This window comes from Apteryx rowi, unplaced genomic scaffold (genome assembly GCF_003343035.1).
Source record: "Apteryx rowi isolate R43461 unplaced genomic scaffold, aptRow1 scaffold_75, whole genome shotgun sequence".
NCBI classification, from domain to species: Eukaryota; Metazoa; Chordata; class Aves; order Apterygiformes; family Apterygidae; genus Apteryx; species Apteryx rowi.
The window spans coordinates 2933180-2956268 of NW_020451038.1; the positions used below are offsets into that span (position 1 = coordinate 2933180).

Sequence of the window (23089 nt, forward strand, 5' to 3'; positions counted from 1 at the left end):
GAAAACTAGATTCTAAATGTTAACTTAGCTGTGAATCAGTTTGTAGCTCATGTTGAGTTTCTCCCTTTTTTGCTCCTACATCCCAAATAATCTGCTGAATTCTTCCAGCAACACTTGAAAAAGGAAACTGCAATAGAACTGTACTCCCTGTAAGTGCTCACCTAAGAGTCCAACAGCATCTGGGAGAAGTTAGTTATCTTTGTGTTCCCTTTTGGGGAGGAATGTTGATGGTCACTTAAATTTAAGCACCTTGATTATATCTCCTACGTAAACTGCTGCCAAGTTACCTGTAAACTGGCCACTATCTTTTTTTTTTTTTTTTTTTCTGATGGAACACTGTTAACACTTATTCTTTATTGATATCCCAGAATATCATGTGAACATGGAGCTTCCGGCTGGTTTACAGAATATGCAGTTGTTAGACTATTTTGGAAGGGGCAAAGAATTGTTACCTAGGAAGATTTGCCCCATTGAGAAACTGCAGTTTCTAGTGGGGGTCGGGGGGAGGTTGTATGTACTGTACTTACCTGGATTGCAGACACCTAAATAAGCATAGGGTTATATAGGAGAAAAAACCCTTTGGTTACATTTTAAGGTAGTAATTTAAATGTTTCTTATGGTGATGTACTGAATGCCTATAAAATTATGTATAGGAGTTTGATAAAAGGGTGTATGTACTGTTTTTTATTCTCAATGAGGTGTGTGTGTGTATGCACGTATGTGTATATTTTTTACAAAATAAGATATGTCATGCAGAAGAACATTGTGATCTTTCTAATCTTGCACATATTTATTTATTTTACAGTTATACTGATGTTGAATTCACCCGAGGTCATTCAGAAATGCTTTTACTTCCTGTGCCTTTTGAACTATGTATGTGTCCAGATAAATGCTTTTGTTGAAGACTTGAAAAAAAAGTATACAGGTTACAGTCAACTTCAGATCCTGATTTGTAGGCAGTATTTTATTCTCTGGTTGAACCAGTTTTATTTTTCTATCTTTAGCTTCAGTAACTGAGCATTAGGGTCTCTGTTCTTCTCATCCTGAATTTACAGCTTAAGTCCAGGGAGTTTCTTAACCCTCTCAGGAAGGGTTTCCAAACCAAACTAATTGGTAGGGGAGATCTGTCTGATGGCTGGAGTCCACTCCTGAGAGGTAGAAAGGTTGAGGAGGAATCTTGTTGAAGGGACTACTGGGTCTTGCTCTAGTGGTCTCCRTGCTCTCCCAGGAAGCTGAGACTCCTCGAGCTCCCAATGCCTGAGTTATTCTGTTCTCAAGGACCATACCAGTTCTTAATCTAATAAAATGGCCAAGGAACACTCCATCTTTTTATGGGACTTGCAACTGAATCTTTCTACTTCTGAAAATGTACCTCACTCAGCTTTGTAAATGAATGTAAAGTGCTAACCTCTTGGGGCCGAAAATTGGATCACTTGGCTTGAAGTCCGTTGCTGGCAATGGATACCTGAAGAACTGCTGGTGCAAAAGGTTTAATAAAGCTTTTTTTTTTATGGTCACTTTGTCACTGGTAGTGTTATTGGTGTGAATGCATCTGACATAAAGCTAATGGTCAACAGCTTGCTTTTTGCAGGGCTTGGTTTTTTGTTTTTCCTTTGCCTGTGTTTTCCCCACAGTAGTTGTGAGGCGGAGTCTATAATGAAACCCATCCTTTCCGCTCCTTTGGATTAAGGCACTGTTTTCATTTTTATAGTCACTCACCAGCTTGGTATTTATAATAACTGTCTGGCAGGTGCTTAGCTTAGTCTTGCTGTAAGAAAGATTGTTGCTCAGGAATATGATAAATCTAACTAGCCTCACTAGCCAGGTTTGTAGGGATACTGCTATTTGCTTCAAAAGCTGAATGAGAAAAGCCTTGTTGCTAGCAGGGACCTGAGAAGCAAAATGAAGGAGAGTTTTAATTTACTTTCTTAAGTGAATAATCAATATAGAAAAAGAAATGATTACCTGGGATCTTGGGGCAGGTCAAAGTAGGGAATTTTGTACGTCTGTGAAGTTGGTAATCAAACAGAACAGATGACTTAGACCCTTAATGGACTGTACATATACAGAATACAGTTTTCTAAAGCCTTATCAACCCTACATGTTGTGATTAAGGCTGTGCCTGTCAAGTAAAATAATAGAGTTGTTCTTGCTTCTCTTCATCCATTTGTTCTTGGGTCTGCTGTTGCTTCTCCTTCTTGGCAGGTGGGTTGGAGCGGAACACCAGCCTCCTGCCAGTCTGCCGAGAAACAAGAGGTGCGTGCATCAGCAGTGCATTGGAGCAGCGTGTCTCCGAGTCACACAGCTACTGCTAAAGCTGCTTCATGCTGCAGGTCTCTGCTGCAAGGGGCTGTTGCCCCTTGCTGTCTGTTTTCTAGGCAGGTTTGCATGTGTCTACTAAGCTTGTTTTTTCCCTTAAATAGATGTCAAGTGGCTGAAGGCCATGTATATGCTACTGTTGCAGTTTCTATAAAGTACTACTGCGTGTGCAACTCTTTCCTACCTAAAGCCTTATTTGTACTAAATGAGGATGGGTAGTTAAAAAGGCTAAAGAAATATCTGAGGGAGCCTGCAAGGCTCTTACTTTATATTGGGTAAAGCAGCAGGGACTCATGGTGCCTGTTTTCCCTCTCCCAGGCTGTCACCAACTTAGTGCATGACTGAGGACTGGGCTACCCTCATGATTATGTTGATCTGTGAAACATGCAGCTGCTTACTTAGCAGCAGGAGGCATGGCCTGAGGCTCTCTGTTGTACCTCTGAGGGATCACATCTCAGTTTGACATAACACAGAGCATACAAAAAAGGGTATGGTTTGATGGTATGGCTAAACTGATTTAGTGGCTTGGTGCTGTTGTAGGAAGAGTGTCCTGTTGCTGCTGATTCCCCTTTTGATGATTTTCATGTGTTTTCTTTTAATACTGCTAGGTTAACAAGTTGAAATCAGCTTAATGAGAAGATTGGCAAGGAATGGACAGGACCACATGGTCAAGACCCCAGGATGGGAGAAAGGGAGGAAGGACACTGAACTGGAATAACTCGCAGCRTAACTGACTTCCAGGGAGTTGCTTAAGTTAAGTCAGTCCTGTAAATCGGACTACACCTGAGTGTGGGTGTCATTGCCACCCAACTATGGAGGCCCCTAGTAACACTCTTCCCTTAGATGCTTGATGTTTAAGTACCCCCATTTTCTCTGAAGTGAGCTGTCAGACAAGGTGTTCCTAGAGACTGCCGCACTTACCTTTTTCTTTATATCTGCCTGGGCTCTTGCCAGGGCCCGTTGCAATCTTTCTTCCTGTAGCAGCTTCTGTTGTCTTTTCTTTTCCTTTCTGAGCCTTTTGAAGGGAACGAATAAAGGATGAGTTGAACATGGTGGGCAGCTACATGGAATATACTTTTGATGCCCAGCTCCTCTACCAGCAAAAGATCGCTGGAGCAGAGTGATCTGGGTGTATCTGATGTTCCAGCTCGTTGCTGGGAAGGGTGTTCTGATGTGGGGCTGTCAAGGAAACGCTGGGGCAGTTGCTCCTATTCTTTCTGGGGTGAAGAGGGGAAAGTGTGTCAAGCTTTGCAATGCAGAGAGACCAGACCCTTTTTCTTACTGTGTTACAGATGTGCTGTGTACTGCCTTCAGCAACTGATTTGCGCTCTGCAGCAAGGCTAAGGTGCTCACCAGCTCTTGTTTATCTTATGTTCTCACCAGTGCAACCCGGGTCTGTGACATTACTGATGTAGAGTAGCAGCATTTTACATCTGTGCTGCCACAGTTTACCTAAATGTGCAAAGTGGAAGCTGWTAGAATTAACTGGCTCTGATTCCTTATGGGAATAAAGCACTGGAATGGAGATGGGCTCAAGCTGTTGAACACCCTGCAGTGAAGAGGAAGTGAGTTTGTAACCTTGTGATCTTCAGAAAATTTTTAAGTTGTTCTCACAATATCTTCTTTGTTATGTCACATTCTTTCCCTGGTTCTTCCCCTCCATCCCCAGTGTAGGGTAAATGTGTCCTACTTCTTCTGTAAGTTAGAATGCAAAACCACTCACAGAACATCAGGAGGAGGTATCACACCCCTACTACTAAAAAGGTGAAGATGCAGAGAAAGAGAGCAAATAGGAAGGAAATGTCACTGTTCTGACTAAAACCTCATGCTACCTTTTTTTTCTTTCTTTTTTCTTTTTTTTTCTTCCCCACATGAACCTGATTCAGCTAGGGATGTCCAGTTGCAGCTTTGCTGTTTGCAAGGCGAACTTTCATGTGTTGAGCCAACAAGAATGTATCTGACCTCAGAACCTAAATTTCTTGTGTTTGTTTGCTACTTTAACTTGTATAATTAAATTTAAAAACTTCAGAGTTTTATAGCAGCAAGCATTTTAAAACTGCCATTGCTGACAAATGCCCTCAAGTACCTGTTGAATTCTGACAGAAGAGCTGGGTGCGTCAGATGCTGAGTGTATTAGATAATTATACAAGAGCAATTTTCTATTTAATCAGTTTAAATATTGTTACTACAAATTGTCGTCTTAAAATTATGATTCTCATTATTGAATTTGCTCAAGAGATTTGTTTTTTTTTCCTTCCAGATTTTGACCTACAATTCAGGACACAGGCACCTTCCAGATCTTTTCTAGTATAACTGTGGGCTGCTGCTTATGATCAGGACATGCAAGTACTATGAATGTGAAGCCCTTAGGGGAGCAAAATGGGATGTACTATTCGCATGCAGGCATTCATATTTCTGTTACTATTTCCTGGTTTGATCTGACAAATTGGGCCCTTTCAGTGGCTTTGCTTTTGGGTGTCAACATTTAAAAAAAAAAAAGAAAAAAAAAAAGCCCCGTTTCCAGAGGAGGGTCTCCTCTTACCTTATCCTCCGTTCTTTTTCTTTAGCTTTCTCAGCCTGTTCTATCTTTGCCGACGGGATTCTCTCTAGGCGCTCCAGTAAGTCATCCAGCTGTTTTTCTATCACTGCTAGCATCTGCAGTGTCCCTAGGTTTGCCTCGTTTTCTCCAATGCAGYGGCGATAGACTTCCAGCACCTTTTTGTTCAGGCTCGCAAGCATTTTGTCCTAGAGGTAAGAGGAGATAGGGTGAGACAGAACCGGGAGGCACCAGCTGGGTTCTGCCCCAAATCACTAAGTCTCTCCAGAAGAAAACAGAATTAATACCCTTTAATTCCCCCAACAAGATGCTATTGCTTGTTTTCTGGTTTGCTTAGCACTGGTGTCTGGGATAGACAGCTGTACTGAGCCATTCTGGTGTCTTGTCTCCTATTCCCAGCTATTGCCGTGGTCTGGGCCAGGTTGCAGCCTGCTGCCGCAGTCCTCTGCGGGCCCTACTCCAGCCTTGCAGCAGCAGCGAGGAGTGGACATGCTTGTCCCAGTTTGCTGCCTCAGCAGTGCCTCTAACCTGCCCTTGCTACATCTCCAATGCYGAGAAAAAGGGCTCATCCCTCACCGCTGCGACCAGGGTGTCCACTCTTTTCCCAGGCTGGATATGGCTGGTGGACAAGAACAGCATATTTTWTTCCTACACTAACCCCTTGCCCTGCTGTGTGCTTGATCTTGGATGTACCTGGACATCAGCTTTGTATTCTCCAAAGGAAAAGATGTGAACTCTGAGCTTCAGATCTGCTGCAGTTTCTTCTTCTTTGGCAATAGAGGATTTGACAGTGGCTGCAAGCTGTTTGAGCTGCTCTATCTCCTGGTCCCTAGCCCAGAGAAGAAGGCAGGCATGTTTTTGAAAAGGGCATCTCTGAAACGCGGCTCCTTGCTACCTTACACACTGGGACGGTCCCTCCTGCTGCCGGCAGATGGAGATAACACTTCATGCCATTTCTGGGGAACACGCAYCTATGACTCCCAGAGTAGAGGGAACTTTTGATTTTTCTGAACTAGCGGTTACTCTGTTGGTGTGGGGAAGGGAGAAGTAGCGTAGCTAAATAGCATTCAAAAATTTTCAGTCGATCAATGCGAAAGGTAGATTCTATTTAAAAACATTCACAAGTGGTTAAACTGCGCTTTAAATGGGAATACATCTGTCTACCTGCCAATGAGATACTATATTGCAATTACATTTGGATTTCCTGCTGGCTTCCGCTACGAAGAGTTTGCWCTGAGTTGAAACAGGTGCTGGTCTGGATCACTCCAGGGCTTGCCTTGTTTCTTCCTTTGATCATTCCTTATAAGAATTAGATGTACTTCCTGGCTTGCATCCCCTCCCTGACTGTAAGACACTCTAGACCATGTCCTAGGCCTTTTTCTCCTAAAAAATCCTCTAGACCCTCCCAGACCTATTTCCTGTATTGCATAGATGGGTCACTCTTTTCTGGGAGTTTACAAAGCAATGGTTGGATGGGCTCTTTGGTACAAGAAAGAGACTTTTTGCCTTGTGCTGCAAGGAGACCATTATGTGTGGTCTGCAGCATGCAGCCTGATGGTGAGGTGTCAGTAGAGGGGAGATCACTTGCATTTTAAGGTTTTGTCACAAGGGTCCCCTTTCCATCACTTACCGAATTGCAGAATCAGACTTACATCCTGTTACACGTGGTGATTAAAGTGTGTCGGAGCTCGTCCAAAGCTTCCTCAATGTCCTGTGAATTTTGGATGAGGGATAAGTTCTGTTCCTCCAGCTCCGTGAAAATAGACAGCAGTTGCTGGGGGTCCGTAAAATACAATTCCAGCTCCTGGAGTGAAAAACACATGATGAGTGTGTTCTAGCTTCTTATCAATTGAGCTACATGGAGGTTGGTCTACACCTCGTATCTTCTGCTGGTACGTGATAGGATTGKTTTTTTTTTCGTTTTTTGTTTTTTTTATACAAAATTTATAGCACACATTGTGGCGTGAGGGTAAGAAGTTGTATCTACTCCAAAGAGCTCACATTTTAAAGAAAAGACATGGTTTGGCTGAGCAGAGAAGGATTGTTAAGAACTGGAAGAGAGGAAAGCAAAGGGCCTTAAGGGCTGATAGGAGAAGAATTACATATCCCAATTATGCATGGATGGTATATGTCATTGTATCTACATGTGACTACATATGTAGTGTTGCAGCTGTGTTGCTCTAAGGATATAAGGGAGGTAAGGCCCTCTCAGTCCTGATCCTTACTGTGCTTTCTCTGCCATCTAACTTGACATATATTGGTAAACTCAGAGGAATTGTCCTGAGCTTGTTTTAGTTTTGATGCTTGATGCTTTGATTTGAGACCTGAAGAAGGTGTCCTAAAACTCACCTGGGTTTTTTCAACCCTCTTGAAAAAGTTGTTATTTTTTCCTCACAGACTTGCCTAAATAGCATGCTGTTTGTGTATGGCTGGTTCACTCCAAAGAAAAGAGAAGTTTCCCTCATTTGTCTTTGGAATTTAAAAATAAAATGGGTTTGTGATCCCTCTCTGTTCCAGAGGAAAGTGCAAAATTAGGAATGAGGAAAGAGGGAAGTGCTCCCTTTCCCCCAATGACTTTGCCCACTGGAATTATTTGTGGCACCCCAGCCCAAGAGCTCTTCTCCTTGCACAGTCCCAAAATGTTACCACGTTCCATCAACAAAATTCACTCACATAGGGACAACCAAAGCGTTGGCCCTGGCCCAGGTTAAACAAGTTTCATCATGCCCCAGAGTGGTTCTCTGGTTTCTTACAGCAGTATGGGGTGGAGGGGCTGTGGGTACTGAAAGGTGAGTTTTTTGCACCTGCTACAGCATGATTCTGAGCAGTGATTTTGACTCCTGTAACCTCTCTAATCTTTTTTTCTAGGACCAGGCCTGTCTCTGAAGCCTTGGCTTTTTACGGACAAGGATAGTGTGATTTGTGGTCTGCAGCCAATGGAAGTCATTAGGATAAACCCAAGAGAAGCAAAAGGTAAGACTTACCCTAAAAGAGAGGTAAGGCCTGCCAAAAGGCTGTGTGCTTTTTTGCATTGGCTTAACTGAGAGGGGTGATTTCAACTTAAATTCAGCTGGTGCTAGAACAGCAGAGGCTTTTACTTTAGTTCAGCAAAGATAATTGGGAACAGGGGGAAACTGAAATGAAACAAGTGAAGAGCAAACTCAGTCCTGGTTATCCAAATGCTCTCCCAGATACATGGGTACCTGATGGTCCATGTCCATATACAAACCCTCTCCCCCTTCATGCTGAGTGTGTAGCTTGACGCTGCCTCAAGTATCTGCGCTATTAAAACAAGCTGCCTTTCAGGGAGTAAAAACTGGTGCAAACGTTGTGATTAGGAGGTCCCTTTAGATGAGCTGAGCCTTGGGGTAGGCGCATTCATGAGATGCTGACTTTTGGGGCAGAAAGACCTGGGAGGAGCAGCAGCTTGGCAAAGAGGTGCTGTGAGGAGATGGACAAAAGCTCAGGTCCTGGCACTGTTGGAGGTGTCCATGGCAGGTGGGAAGTAGGACTGGACATTGGGGCTCAAGTGTCCTGCATTGGAGAACATTCCTGAGATACTGGTCTGAGGAATGAGAGGGAAAGCCTTACAAGGTGGGAAGAGTTGAGAGAGAAAGCTGAATAGGAGGGCATGGGAGAGTCAGCATCGCTTTATTTTGATTGGTCTTTGCTGCCAGAGTGGGATAAAATGATTGACATTGGGAAGCAATCAAATACCTGAAGAAAAATGAAGTATCTAGCTGAGATGACTCCAAGTCCATGCAGTGTTACCAGGCCTGGTAAGACCCTATCATACCTGCCTGCTCTCCACGTTCCTTGTTCCCAGCCTCCCTTAGGGGAAGCTTTGGCCAATCTGTTCCTTTTTCCTGAATCCTCTTTGTGCTCCCATGTTGTTAGCAGGTGTGAGGAGACCAGGAAAGTAACAGAATGGAAAAGAAAAAAACTGCTACTAATATAGTAGCATAAATAGCTAATTTGCAATAGCTGGATAGTTGTTTGTGTAAGATCAGCTATTCACATGCAGTTGCAAAAAATGCATCTGAAAATGTTGGCCTTAAATAGCTRTCTCTCAAATTAAAGATTTTTTTTATTTTAAATTCATATTTATCTGAAAAATGGAGGTAAATGGAATCTCTTGGGTGAAAGAATGTTTAAAAATCATTATTTTAAAATATTGACGGGGATTAGGATGGATTTTTGCAATCTAGTTTGCTGCATTTAAGATCAGTATTTGCCCCCAGCTCCATTTCCGTTTTTGATTCCTTTGAGTTGGCACCTGTGATGTTTATGTTGGGTTGACACTGGATGAAGTATGGCAGAGACCACCTACAATAATCTGTTTTTTTAGAGTTCAAGAAAAGTCATTTTTGTACTATCAATGAAAAAACTGTTGTTGCTCTTTTTTTAGGAAAATTTCAATTTTGGACATATGATACCTTTACAAATCTCAAAACCTCATGTTATGTCATGTCATATCTTGTTGGAGGGTGGCAAGCTTTGAGGTGATGGTAGGCTTTTGGAAGGCGGAGGGAAGTTAAATCAAGTTATTTATAATATGTATTGCTAAAAACATGAACATTTATGACTACACAAACATACATTTAAAACTAGTGGCTACAATAACTCCTCAATCTTGCAATGAATGGTTAGAAGGTGAAATAAATTAGTAACATCAATAAATGACAGAGGGGATGAGAGGACAAACAGAATGTATAAATATTTCAGTATGAGACGTCTGACCTCATCCTCCTCGTCCGAGCAGGTTTCACTCTCTTGATCCTCCACTAAACTTCTGAAAAGGCATTCTGTGTGTCAGGTCCTTAGAGAAATGATAGCTCAAAGGAGAGCTTGTTAGTGTATTATAAACATGGCAAATAACCAGGCTGACATCTGCAAGCAACCTCTAGATTCAACTACAGGTAGCCAGCAGCTTCCCTTTCTGTTGCGCATTGGCCATTTGCTCTTGAATAGTCCTTTGAACATTCACAAGTCTTGGGTCCTCCTTGGCTGCGGGCTGTTTATTTGGGGGTCAGTAGGAGCTAGGGTTCACACAAACGTGCAAGGGGGGAGCTGCGTCTGCCCTTGAGTGAGCTGCCTTCCCAGCTGCTAGGAGCACCGCTGACTGCAGCAGGGTCGTGTCATGACAGATGGGCCTGAACTGRGGGTGTTGATCCAAACGGCTTTAAATTTGGTGGGAGGCTGAGCTCTTGGGTGATGAGAATGCTGAGCCTTGTTAAAATGGCTCAGGTAGCAGCCTGGCAAGTGTAGAGAAAGCCTTGTTCTCTATGCGGGATATATTACTGCTCCTAAATGGCATGGTATGGCCACCATGGGAGTCTGCAGCTTTTACCCACCCGGGAAGAAGGCCATTGAATGCTCCCTCCCTCAGCCTGGCCTACTAGTGTTAAACAGCAGTGCAGCCTCTTCCCTGCTCAGCCCCAGGGATAAGCCAGTGTAAGAGCTGCAAGGGCAAGGCAAGAGGCACCCATCTGGTGTCAGCAGTGGAGTCTGCTCATCACCCTGTACTCCTGTCCCCTTGTGCCGTGGAGGGGCGAAAACCCTCTGCTCGCAGCATCCTAATTCCAGCCCCACTTGTGCCCGCATCATTCCTACCATGTGGCAGCAGCCCAAGGGCTTCACAAGGGGTGCCACCTGCAACGCTCAGAATGGAGACAGAGGAAATGGCCCTGTAAGCAATGGCTTAATTCAAAATCTCTTATTAGCCATGGCTTTTTGGCCTTAGGAGATGTATGATCACCAGCCCCCCATGCTTTGCTCTTCCAGGCAATTGCTTTCTTTGCCTCAAAAAGCTGGAGTTAGCCATACTTGCCTCATATTCCCACCTGCCCATCCAATTCTCTGGGCCTGCTTATGGTTATGGAAGTGTTATTCTGCCTGCATCCCAGTATGTACTGCCTGAAGCCTCAGTTACTGACAGCAGAGTCAATGGAATGCCAGTCTACAGTGACCTTGGACCTTCATTCATAGCAAAACAACAGACAGCTCACCATGGAGGTGAGGAGGAGGTTTCCTCTATACTGACTCCTGTTCAGCTGGGTGTTCTCTACCGTACCTGCTRTTTTCATTGTCTCATACTTACAGTTTTACTGTTGATAGAGGCTTCAGAAAGTCTTTGAACTCTGGCCCAATCTCGTGTGAAAACCTGAAATCCGAACTTTCAGAAGGCAACAGAGAGCTTTGCGCATCTAAATAGCTGGTACTAGACAGATCAGCAGTTTTTGTCCTGACTGTCAGATCCTGGCCTGGACAGAAAAAGGGACATACACTTAGAGTGTGGGACTGTCCAAGCGAGGAGTGGGAATCTCTTCCCTGGCACTTACCCTTCTCTGCAGTAGTGCGAGGAGAGGCACTTTCTTCTTCAGCTTTGGAAGCTGTTTTCAACTCCTTTTCTTTTGCATGCTTTTTTGCATATTCTTCCTGCCACTCTTTTGGAGACAGTTGATAGAGGAAGTCCCTGTACCTCTTGTACTCCTGCAAAGTATCCTCAAATTTGGATATATCACTGAGGTGAGAGAAATGGACAAGCCATGCAAAGTTTGTTAACGGGGTGGAAGTCCCCTGAAGAAGGGACATGTCCTCATGAATGTGCAAAGACAACCATGAACCAGCCCTGCTTGCTCTCTGGGCTCCCTGATGTGGAAGCTGTCTGGTCACATCACTGTGGCCAGACCCTTGCTATAGCTCTGGGCTTGCTAATTTAGGAGTGGTACTAGACAAGTGTGGCTTGGTGGCTGGCATCTGGCCAGCCTGAAAAACAGGCAGAGGAGTTCAGATCTGTTGCCTGGATCTATTTGATCCAAGGAGAGCTATTGTATATCAAAGTATCATCATTTTACCCACCACCCCATCAGGGTCTTCAGATTTGAGCTGCAGGCTTTGCTGATTAGTTTTTATAGCTATCAGCCCTGCAAAGCCAACACAATTAACCACTGAACCACTTAAGAGGGAGGGAGCAGACATCTCCCCAACAGAAGTGGTTGCGAGCTGCCATCTGCAGCTTTGCCAGTGTTGAAATACAGTGATGGAGTGGGACTCTCATGGTGTCAGCTCGTGGCTGAGCTGGAGAGGCAGAGAAGTGCATTTAGCAGAAAAGTGCTTCTGTTTGCTCTCATGTCCCAGCCCAAACTTCAGCCCCTGCACCTTTGGGAAACCAGCAGAGAGCTCCTGTGCTCCATGGGTATCCCCAGGGGACTAATATGGCCCCTGATGTAGATGATGTAGAAGAAAGAAGAAGTGAGACTGAAGTGACCTGGCCTGACTCTGAGCTCAGCCTGAGCAGACATCAAGGAGGGCATTAAACCAAAGCAGTCAAGTTCCCTTCGCTTAACAACTGCATTTTACTTCAGAGGGGCTGGAAATGTGCACCTGATCAGTTATTGTGTCTCAGCTGATAAGTGGTAACTTTTTCAGCTGTGGCAGCTCTTTCACCTTCAGTTTATATTCATCTCCTCAGGAAAGAAATATCTGTTCCCCACACACTGCCCACAGGAAAGAGCATGGTGGCATTTAACAAAATGAACAGCTACTTTATTACTGAATGGTCATGGTGTCACTAGAAAAACTCAGTCTTTCAGTCAGTGAATCAAACCTCAAGCTACATTTCATGGCTTTGGTGCCAACCGTGAACCAAGAAATCTTTCCAGCYCAACTTGTAATGGGAATCACTTTTTTGGGGGTGTTCATTTCAGGTCATCATTAAAATGCATAGCTTAATTTTGTTTTTTACTCTGAAGCTACACATTTAATTTTGGCTTTGACTTAGTTACACTTTTTAAAAATGCCATTAACAAGTTAGGTCATTTTAGAAACAAAATCAGTATCTGGAAAACAAAAGTTGAAACATTTTGACACTTTTAAAATGGAACATTTTTGGAACGCTTTTTCCTGATTTCTTTTTCCCACCAAGAGATGCAGCTATAAGGACTGCTAAAGGCTAGACATTAAGACTATTCAGTGTGCAAACATTACCTTTCRAGGTTCATTATTTGTGAAGTAATTGCTTGGATCTCCATTATTTTCTCTGTCTTTGCCGCAGTTTCTTTTTCAGCACTAGATAAGAATGCATAAACATAAGGCATAAAATAAGTCAGCAATTATTGGGTAGCAAACTGAGATGCATATAAAATAGAGGAAAAGATGTGGGAGGAACTCTAGAAATCTGTCATATATGAAGATGTACCACAGGTAATACTTGGCTCCTGTCTGAAGGCCATGCTAGCAAAGAGAGTGTGTGGTCCCAGTGACACTTCCGAGTCACAGCCTCCCTAGTTTGGCTGCTGGTGAGCTCTGGTTGCTGCTTTGCCCTTGTGATACTTGTTATGGGCTGAGGTGCCCATATCACTTCACCTAGAGGACAGTTCCTGCTGTGAGGGGTTGGGCAGAAGTATCTCGTTGTTGTAAGGGTGTTGTGAGAAGAATGGAAGTGGTGGGGACAATGGCAGGTAACCTCGCTGCAGCCAAAACAAGGGCTTATGCAATGAGGGGATTACTCAGCTATTGGTATGCTTCATCTCTTTCGCAGTATGGGTGGGGAGAAAATGCAACTGGGACTGTAACTCTGGGAAAACCCAGACACAGAGCATTTGCGGGTGGATGCTAGCCCTCCAGGGAGGTTAAGCAAAAAACCCTCCTATGTCCAGTGTAAAAGAGCATGTGGGTGGTTCCCTCAGTTTCCATTACATTTTCAGGGCTTGAGCAGAATTTTTGTCATTCTCCTTCAGGAACTCATCAAACATGAGAGCATCCTTTTCCAGGTAGCATTCAGCCTTTTCCAGTTTTCTTTCCTCTGTCTTCGCTAAGTTCTCCAGCCTCTGAATCTCGTCCCTCTTTACTGCCATGATATACTGAAATGAACCCAAAAAGCAACACAAACACATTGGTTGGCTTGTTCTAAAGTTATTCTGGTTTAACATTGTTCTTGGTTACCTTACTGCCTTATACTTGTTGGCAGAGAGCATGAAGATTTCAAACCAGGGTCTTAGTACAAGCTAGGTAGGTAGAGGCCAAGAGATGTTTCAGAAGTAATATAGGAAATTAGCAGTGAAACTGAAGACAGAATCCAGGAATTCCAGCACTGCATTAGCTCCTGGATGACAGTGATTGATTCAGTTGTGTTATAGCACACAGGTGAATAGAGGTGAATAATGGGGATATGCCAACAGGGATCCCTTATTTTGAGTTCAGAATGGCTCCCAGGTATAATTTATATATGGGATAGTAAGGGCCAAGATGTCAATATCTCTTTGGGTCCCACAAATGAAGTGGAAACAGTTGGAGGGCTGCTACTGGGTGGTAGCGAATGACTTACTTTCACCTCTTTCCTGGTTAGGGATTGCTGGCCATGGACTATGAGTGCCTTTAATACAGGAATCGGACCATCAGCTTATGAGGTGTGATTTATACCTCCCTGGTGTGATCTCTAGGCAATAGCTCTCATGAGAAAACAAAACAAAGCAACACAGGGAAGGATAATTAAACAGAAAGCAACACTCTTAAAGAAAGCCAAGTACCTCAAGTAAAAATATCTGTCTCCTGTTGTTTACATAGTCATGAAAGCTCTCTTTTTCTAAATGCTGATCTGAAATGAGAACATAAAGTTGCTCAGACTAGAGGGAGAAACATGGTCAAAGCAAAACACATTGAATGTGGAGACCTCTGAATTTGGATGTGGTTGGCGTTGGGGCCAGCAGCACTGAGCATGCTATGCCATTGTGGCATTGGTTGAGATCAGTTTTATGTGGGCTTTGGTAAAGCTACTCCTCACTTCAGAGGCAGAAGATTTAGCCCTATGTGCACTAAAATCCAACTTTAGGTCAGCTTAGTGCAAATACCTCCATGACACACAGTCCTGCGAACTCTAGGCCAACTTCTGTTCTGACTCTCAGCTGACACCCAACACCACGAAGAGCCCAGTTACTTTGGAGGCCACAGGAGTTAGTGGAATTCAGTCTACTATGGTGGTGAAATGTGCCGCRTGTGTAAATGCATGAGATGGAGAGGGCCCAGCCAGAGTCTGGCAAGATGTAACAAATGACTACTGTCTACAGTAGGACCTCACTGAAGTCAGCTAGAACTAGCTGGCTGTTTTCATCCCCTCTTTGATTTTTGTTTTAGGCTGTTATCCAGCCGAGCAGCACCTGTAGCACCGAGCAGCTACAAAGATAGTGGGTGTTCCCTACCTTTGGTAAGGGCTATCTTCCATGAAAGACTATCCTGAAAAGCTTTCAGTCTCTCTGTTTCTGCTGCCTGTTTTCTGTCCTCTTCTTCTTCCTCTTTCTGGAGAGCTTTCCTGAACCCCTTTTGCTTTACATTTATCTTAGTGGAGTAGGTCATTTTCTCRTGTATTTTCATGGTCTTCCTCCTTTCACGTTCCTATGAAGAGATGTCAGTTATGTGGATAGTTTGGTTATGTGCTTTGTCTGCTGTGGTTTTTAATGTCATGGGTAGTTATTCACAGTCTAGAAATTTGCAAGCTTCTGGTATCTTGCTAAAGCTTGTTTGCTTGGTTTATCTGACTAATTCCTGTGATATCTTCTCCGGATGCAGCCAAAACACTTCCTCTTTTCTTAGCATTTGTTCTCATTTGTTTGTTAGTATTCTGCGTCTAGTCACCAGCTGTACCAGTTTGTATGTGTATAAACTGTACCAGTTTGTACCTACCCAGTGTTCTCATTTTTCCTCCTTGGGTTATTCTTGGAAGAGAATGGAAATTTTAAGAGACTCCTGTTCATCCTTCTAATAAAAGGGCACAGGACAGCCTACGCTCAAGACCAACTTTGTCCATCTTTCACACAGGCATGTAAACCCTTAAGTCTGGATTGAGATGATCTCTTCAAACCAACCCCAGAGCTCTCTGGAGGGTGAAAGGTTATTCATGCCCTGTGGTCTCACATGGGGTAGAACCTGTAATTCATTACTGTCTGCTCAATTTGTGCATGGGGTAAGCTGAGGACATCACTCAGCAGACATCCTTAGCACACTTCTTCCTAAGCTCTTCCCCATACTCTTATGGTGGCTTTGAACCCAAGCTAAAAGCAGACTATYGGTCATCAAAACGTGAGGCGAGGAGGCTTGCCTAAGCTTGTTTGGAGTCCTTGCCTTTGTGATTTAGAAACAGGCCTCTTCCATGCTACTGCCTGGCTTCTGCAACTATGCGCAATACTCAGACCTCTCAGTGATGCCATGCTCTCTCTGTGACTTCCCATCCCCTTTGGATCACATGCCCAAAGGGAAGTCCACTAGGGAAATAAGGAACAAAAAGACATTCCACAGACCCAGCGCTCTGGTCTGGTGGGTTGCTGTTCCCTATCTTAGGAATAGATACCTAGGGCATGAAACTGATTTAGTTCTTCTTCCTAGGCATTCGTATGGCTGGCACTTCAGAAGAAGGTTGCATCAATCATTAGAATACAACTTTCCAAGCAGAAAGGCAAGCCTGTTGAACTGGAAAGCAAGAGTTCTTGCACCAAAGCGTTCTGTAGCTATAAATACCAATAGCACTGGCAGGCATCTCCTACAGAAACAGAGGGGAGTGGTAAATCTACCTTTAAGTAAGGAGAAAAAAACACAGTGACAATGCACAGATTTTGCACTAACAAACAGCAAACCTGTGCTCCGATCTGCTCTTGGTAAAATTAATCCCCATTGTGGACTTCAGTGGGCTTGTAGCTGATCTGGGAGATTCTCAGCTGAATCTATTAGGTACTGTTTCTCTTGTGCAGTAAATTTTGGTAAGATTTATGCTGGCTGCCTTCCCTGGTGAAACCCTGTAATACCTTTTGACCTAAAGCTTGTATACATACCTCCTTAGCCTTTTCTCTTTCCTTGTCCCTTATTGAGAAGATATCAATATCTGGAGGGATTGTAAATGGATTTTTTGTGGAATTTTCTTCATCCTCTTCTGAACTTTCTGCAAGAAATGGATGAAGATGTAGAAGTTGCAAAGCAGAATGTCAGGACCCAGTGCAAAGCATTCTGCTGTGTACAATGCCGTGGCTGGAGAGTGTCCAGCTGTGGTCATAGCTGGGGATGTCTAGCAATGCTGAATCAGGAGCAGGAAGCTGGAAAGAGCTTCTAAGAAACCCAAGGATATAACTCAGACTTCTGTATTGCTTATGTTACTTGACCATGTTTGCTGATCAGGTCAGGATTTTAACCTGGGATTTTGGTCAGTCTGGAGCTGTTTTACCAGGAACGGGTCCAGGATACGAAAGGGTGTAGAACCAATTGGAGTACTGACAAGAGAACTCTCACCAGGCAGCCACAGCAGAGGACTCTGAGGCTGAGACTTCTCCTGCATATTATACTCAATAGTTTGCCTTTTATTGCTCATACAAGCCTCAGCCGAGAGGAGGGAGATTGGCTCTCCAGAAATGGTGTGTTTGAACAAAAGGATGACACCATGGTTTAATCATTGTTCTCTCAGGTGCAGCGGTACTATCTGACTTTTAGATGCTAAGAGGAACCTCTTTGTGCCCTGAAGAAATGAGATCCTGCTCCAACCTGTAGCACCTCCAAAAGTGTCATGCTACAGCTATTGCTCTCTAGCTTTTACTGGGACACAAAAAGATATTTTTCTGCCTATGGTGCTGTCTGCCTTTAATGTCTTCCTGTTCCTCTTCCCATAAGGCAACAGCTGGTGAAACTTAGGTTTGATACTTATACGTGTATGTATGTATGTCTTTTATTCCTCCTACGCCCTTCCAGCCCCCTAACCATACACACAGTGCTACTGCAGACTGACAGCCCGCTCTTAGTCCCCTCAGGTTGCACAGTCAGATTCCAAGTCTCTGCCATTTACTTGGAGCGTTTTGAGTTTTGACAGATACTAAGGATTACTTTCTCAAAGAGAACTGGCTTGGCTCAAGCAGTCTATTGATGAAGGTTATGAAAAGTCGCATCACAAAGCGTCCCATTCCGCAACCTCAGTGTTTGGTTTTGTAACAGTTCATGCCTGCAATGATATAAGCATAAAACTTGAGCTGACAAGAGGTATGCCTCTGGTTCGTGACAGCTGACTGCTGACTTTTCATAGCATTTAACAAACTCGATCTCTAAGAGCAGAAGCCCCAGTATACCAAGTGTCAACTGTTTGGACCTCCTCCAGCTCTCTTGTTACTGGTAGGCATCTAGCACTCTCAGGAGAGGCAATAGGGAAAGTATAACACACAAGCCATTCCTATTAATATAAAAGAAATCTCTTAGTCAATTGTCAAAGCCTGAGGTATCTCAGGTATCTGAGAGACCAAGAAAAACTTGGTAAGGATCTAGAGTCTTGGCCGTACTAGGAGTTTTGGTCTGTCAGAGTTCTGCATCTGCTCTGAGGAGCCACTGAAGGCACACCCAAGAGTTGTGTTCCCTTGCAGTATCTCTTCCCATTTCCTAACCTCATTTACTGAAGTGTTCATTCACTTTTTTCCTCAGGCAGAAGTTGTACGGAAGCTGTTGGAGAGCCTGTCTCATCTGATCATGGGCAAAGGAGTATGAATAGAGGCCTCTCCTTTGAACTAACAGCAAAAAGCTGCAAGAGCACCATGACATTACCTGACTGCAYGAGCTGTGTTTTCGTTCCAGACTGGGGAGAGAGGCTTTCAGAGCTTGGCTTTGTAAGTGGAGATGACATCTTTGACCCTGCCCTAAAGAAAACCATAAACAAATCAATAAATTAGGACCTGCCAGTAGATGATGCAGTAGGTTTTACAGCAGTGGTAGACCCACGGCCTTTCTGAATCTTAACCACTGAGTGTTTTTGTCTGTAGGAATTAACAAAAAGCTTCAAAACTGGGAAATATCTGAGTTCTGACCCCGAAAAGGAGACATTCATCTTTGGCTTATGTGAAGGTTGTGTAAAAGACAGTCCTCTCTACGTACACAGTGATGGGGAAGCAAAGATAAAACAATTTGGAGATGACAACCAAGTCAAGTCTCTTTCTTGTTCCACCCAGAGCTGTAGTTCTGATCTAAACCCATGGTTTCATCCTTCCATTGCCAGTTTGCAAACAATGTTTTACTTCCTAAAGCAAGAAATTGTTCTGGCACTGGGGATTTTTTGTAATAAGGCCGAATGACTGTTGAATGGTAAAGGCATGCTGTAGGAACTCTGTCCTCTTTAATTTTAGACTGGCAAACTGTTGAAGGTGAGTTCTTTTGTTTCTCTGAATCCACGCTCTGTTGTAGTCTTTGCTATGGATCCCAGGGGAAAAGGCATAATTATAATGATCTCACTTAAAAAGAACTGATACATCACTGTTCAAGTTATCCTCTAATCAACAAAGGCAGCAACCAGGGAGGTATTAGTTCAACTGATGTAATTCTGCTGCTGGGGTCATTCCTGATCTGTACTGGTGTAAGACACAGCTGAAAATACCCTCTTCCATTTGCTCTAATTTTAAGGCTATTTTAAAATATCATTATTTGCTCAGAACAGCCTCCATTTTTTATGTATTTTGAGCTAAACTCACCTGGCCAAAATTCCATGCATGTCCTTGGTGCTTTGTGTTTCCTATTGGCTGTGTCTCTGTAGCTGCCCAGTTAGTATCTTATTCTTTGGTGGTATCAAACTTTCACTGTTGATGAGACACAGAGACCAAGGTAGAATTCAGGCTGCTTGAATGTGACCCACGTTTTTTTCTGCCTTTTCAGTTCTTGAAATACCTTTCCAAAAAGCCTCTTTGACTGGTCATTTAGTTTTCTTGTCTCTCTGAACATGGGCATAATTTCATGGGATTTCTGTTTTCTCCCCATCTGTGCTGTGGTACAACACAACCCCTGCTGATGTGCTGAGTTTTGGAGAAAACCCAGCAGGGCAAGGGTAGGAAGACAGTCAAGCGCCTGCAGCATTTGGTTGGATACACATTACGAAATATGCAGAGCATTTGTAGCAAACAGTGCTCTTGGTGCACACCTTGATTTATGTAATCTAAAACCCCACTAATCTTGTTCATGTGGTTGATTGTTTTCAATTTCTGCTGAAGGGAATAGGGTTGAAAAGCAGGAATAGACAGGATACTGGCATATGGAAAATGATTTATCAGTGAAGTTCCCTGAGATACACAGTGCTTTATAATACATKTAGCAAATTATGGGAAGCTGTGTTTCTAAGATTAACTTATAAGTATTAATTTTGTCAAAGTATTTTTGGTTTGAGGTTGTAGGGGTTTTTTAAATAGACTGTTTGCACTTTTTGGAAATAATGCCAAAAGCTATGGATGCACCAGTCGTGCTAACTATAGTTATAAAGCTCTATAATGCAAATAAAAAATTGCTTTCTTGCTAGAATCATTTGACATATATTTCACTGCCTCTGACATTTTTATGTCTCAGTAGCTACATACCAACAGCCAGTAGTATGTGAATCAATGGATAAGGCATTCATGGTTTTAATTACTGATACATTTATCCACTACTTTTTGCTAGCATCAAGCTGCTGTGCAGAAAAAAATGCCAAAGCAAACATGCAAACAATTCTTAAAATAATATAATAAAATCCATCACCATGTTCCCAGAGCACTGAATAAGCATATGTTTTATACACTCAAATAATTTAAGCAATACCATCATTTGCAGAGAAGTCTCATTATGCTCACAAGGAAATCATTCCAAGTTTTGATCTATGGAGAAACTATTCTAGGGACAGATGTGTCCGATTTCCAGACACGCATACCCGCTCACTCTCGCATGGAGAAGTAAATCATTAGTGCATGTGATTTCCTGGTGAAACACATTAGTTCCTCCACTTGTCTTAATGAAAAGTCCTATTTGATGTTGAAAACAGAAAAGAAATTGCTGCGATGTTCCCTCATCCCTTTATTATTATTATTTTTTTGTCTTCTCACCCAAAGGAGACCTCCCAGTGCTCCTCTCCACTGATGGCCTTGGTGGGACACAGCCCGGTCGGTGAGGGGACACAGGCACCCTGCGCACCCGGCTCCRCTGGCACTTTTGTTCTTCTCATGTTTGTGCTGTCATGGAAACCTTCGCTCCCGTTGCTGGGTGGCATCTGACGTCATACAGCGGAGAAGGGCTGCACTGCCGGAACGGAACGGGGCCCGGTCAGGTCGGTCCTCCCGACAGCTGGCCGCAGTAAAGGTGTCCCCAAACCACCTGCCTGGCTGCCCTGGAGGTGCTGCTGGAGGTCCTGGGCAGGCAGCTGCCCGACCGCAACCAGCCCTCTGAATGGAAGGGGAAAAAGTTTTGAGGGGTAAAAGGTTTCCATAGCTTTCCAAGATTTTTTTTCATTATTTTAACCCACCGTACCCCATGGCCTGGGCCTCAGGCATTTAACTGCATCTCTGCAAGCAAAGCAGTGGGTTGAGGAAATGAGAGCTGGAGGCTGGGACTGTAAAACCGACTGTAATTTTTAGTTGCTCTGTGACTTTGATCTATCATTTTATAGCCTCTGCCTTGGTTTTTCTGTCTGCAACGTCTGAACTGTTAGAGTTTGGAGGTTGTGTGTGATATCGGTGAATGAATTGCCATTTACTGGAGGGTCTCCAAATGAATAGTGCTATAGAAACCTAAGTATTATGTTCTGTAATATCATATATTTCTACAGATGGTTTGATAAAATATGAGCTGAAAAAAATAGTACGTTTTCAGGGAAGAAAAGATCTCTAAATCCCATATTTTCTCTATCTTGTTTCTGTGAAGAGAAAATCAGTTCCAAATGGATCATCTTCTTCTTTAGACTCTTTAGACTCTGTATTAATAAAATTTCAGCTTTCTGAAATAGCAGTTTCTTTCATTTACTGATAGGTTTCCAGGCAGCTTTCTCCATCTGAATAAGTCACACAATAAGTAGCATGATTTTCTGTAAGTGCAAACTCCTATTTGATTGTTATAGTTCTTTTCCATAATTGCTGATTATCAAGAGACTGGATTCAGGCAACAGAAGGAAAATGCTTATGAAGAAATTTCTCTTTATTTCTGCACATGAATGCTTTGACTTTTAGCAGTGATGCAGAAAAACACAGTGCTATCTTTAGTATGTTTTGGGAAATTTCCCAAGTGTACTGGGGAATATGTATCAAAAATAAGACTACAGAATGATTTCCATTACCAAAAAAAAAAATAAATCAGGAATAAATTGTGCTTGAGATGCACTTTTCTAAAGGCATAGCATCAAATGGTCTTTGTTCAGAAATAYAGGTTTATTACAGAATTGCAGATTTGCAGCAGTAATAACATGAGTAGCAATCACGGAAATAGATAACAAAAACCTAGAACATTTGTGTAGCTGTAGCTCTGTTTGGCATAATTTCTGGCATCACTGAATGATKCATTTACAGACACATTGCGCTCTCCTACGCTACCCTGACTAAACACTTATTTCCTGAAACTAGAACAAAGCTTATTTAAAAGCAGAGGTGTAATTTGTGAATTCTTGGAACTGTACAAGCTCTTCAGAGCTTTTGTTTATCGTTCGTACTCCACACATACTTTAAGCCGTTTGGGCTTTGCGTTTTCTTGAGGACAAAGAAATTTTTAAGGCCAGAAGGACTTCTGGGATCTATTCTTAGCCACCATTAACTTGGTCAATGAATGGAATAACTGTCATATGCACATCATGGGAAAATCTGCCTGGTGGCATAGGCTGTGCAGCTGACCAGCACTGTAGCTTGGTAGTGATTTCTGGGTTGTATAATGTAGCTTCAGGGCACCAAATTTTTGGAGCTTATTAAATGTCTGGGCAGTGCTTTCTTGGCACACATCTGAGGCGGACAGGCAGCTTGCATGATAAGATTTACAGATTACCACTTGTGCTTCCAACAGAAGGATGCTTGTGACTTTGGGGGCTTGTAGAGGGTAGTTGTGTTAGGAGACAGGRTTGGGATTTCTTACCTCTTTTCATTTCTTTCTTGAGGGGATTATTTGATGTCTCCACTCCTTGGTCCCTCCTTTTGTGATGTGGGGACACTGATACCTGCTACAGATGTGCTGTGAGGGTTAATTAGTTTTGGCAAAACATTTTGAAATGGCTGATTGAGAAACGCAGCCAGAGATGAAAGCTGAATATGTATCTAGATAAGTAACTGTTCCTTTGTAGTCTTATCATTACAGGAAACTCCCTGTGTACCCAGGATACTGCACAGGTCACTGAACAGTCATGTCCCTGGTGCCTGAAGTATTCTCAAGGGGTCTCATTTATGTATTTCACTTCAGCTTTTGCAAAGTGAGCCACAATATGTACCACAC

At 43.1% G+C, this 23089-nt stretch overlaps 1 protein-coding gene across 1 annotated transcript; it reads right to left on the bottom strand.

Moving 5' to 3' along the window:
- Positions 1 to 306: 306 nt before the first annotated feature.
- Positions 307 to 17195, bottom strand: CFAP100 (cilia and flagella associated protein 100). The gene is made up of 14 exons (XM_026088066.1): positions 17150 to 17195; positions 16699 to 16805; positions 15076 to 15268; positions 14407 to 14474; positions 13577 to 13740; positions 12866 to 12946; positions 11214 to 11399; positions 10977 to 11090; positions 9617 to 9668; positions 6529 to 6680; positions 5570 to 5705; positions 4862 to 5064; positions 3241 to 3334; positions 307 to 2239 (listed from the first exon to the last, which is right to left on the bottom strand). The coding sequence occupies exons 1-14, from the start codon at positions 17193 to 17195 to the stop codon at positions 2126 to 2128; spliced, it is 1710 nt and encodes a 569-aa protein (XP_025943851.1). The 3' UTR covers positions 307 to 2125.
- Positions 17196 to 23089: the final 5894 nt, after the last annotated feature.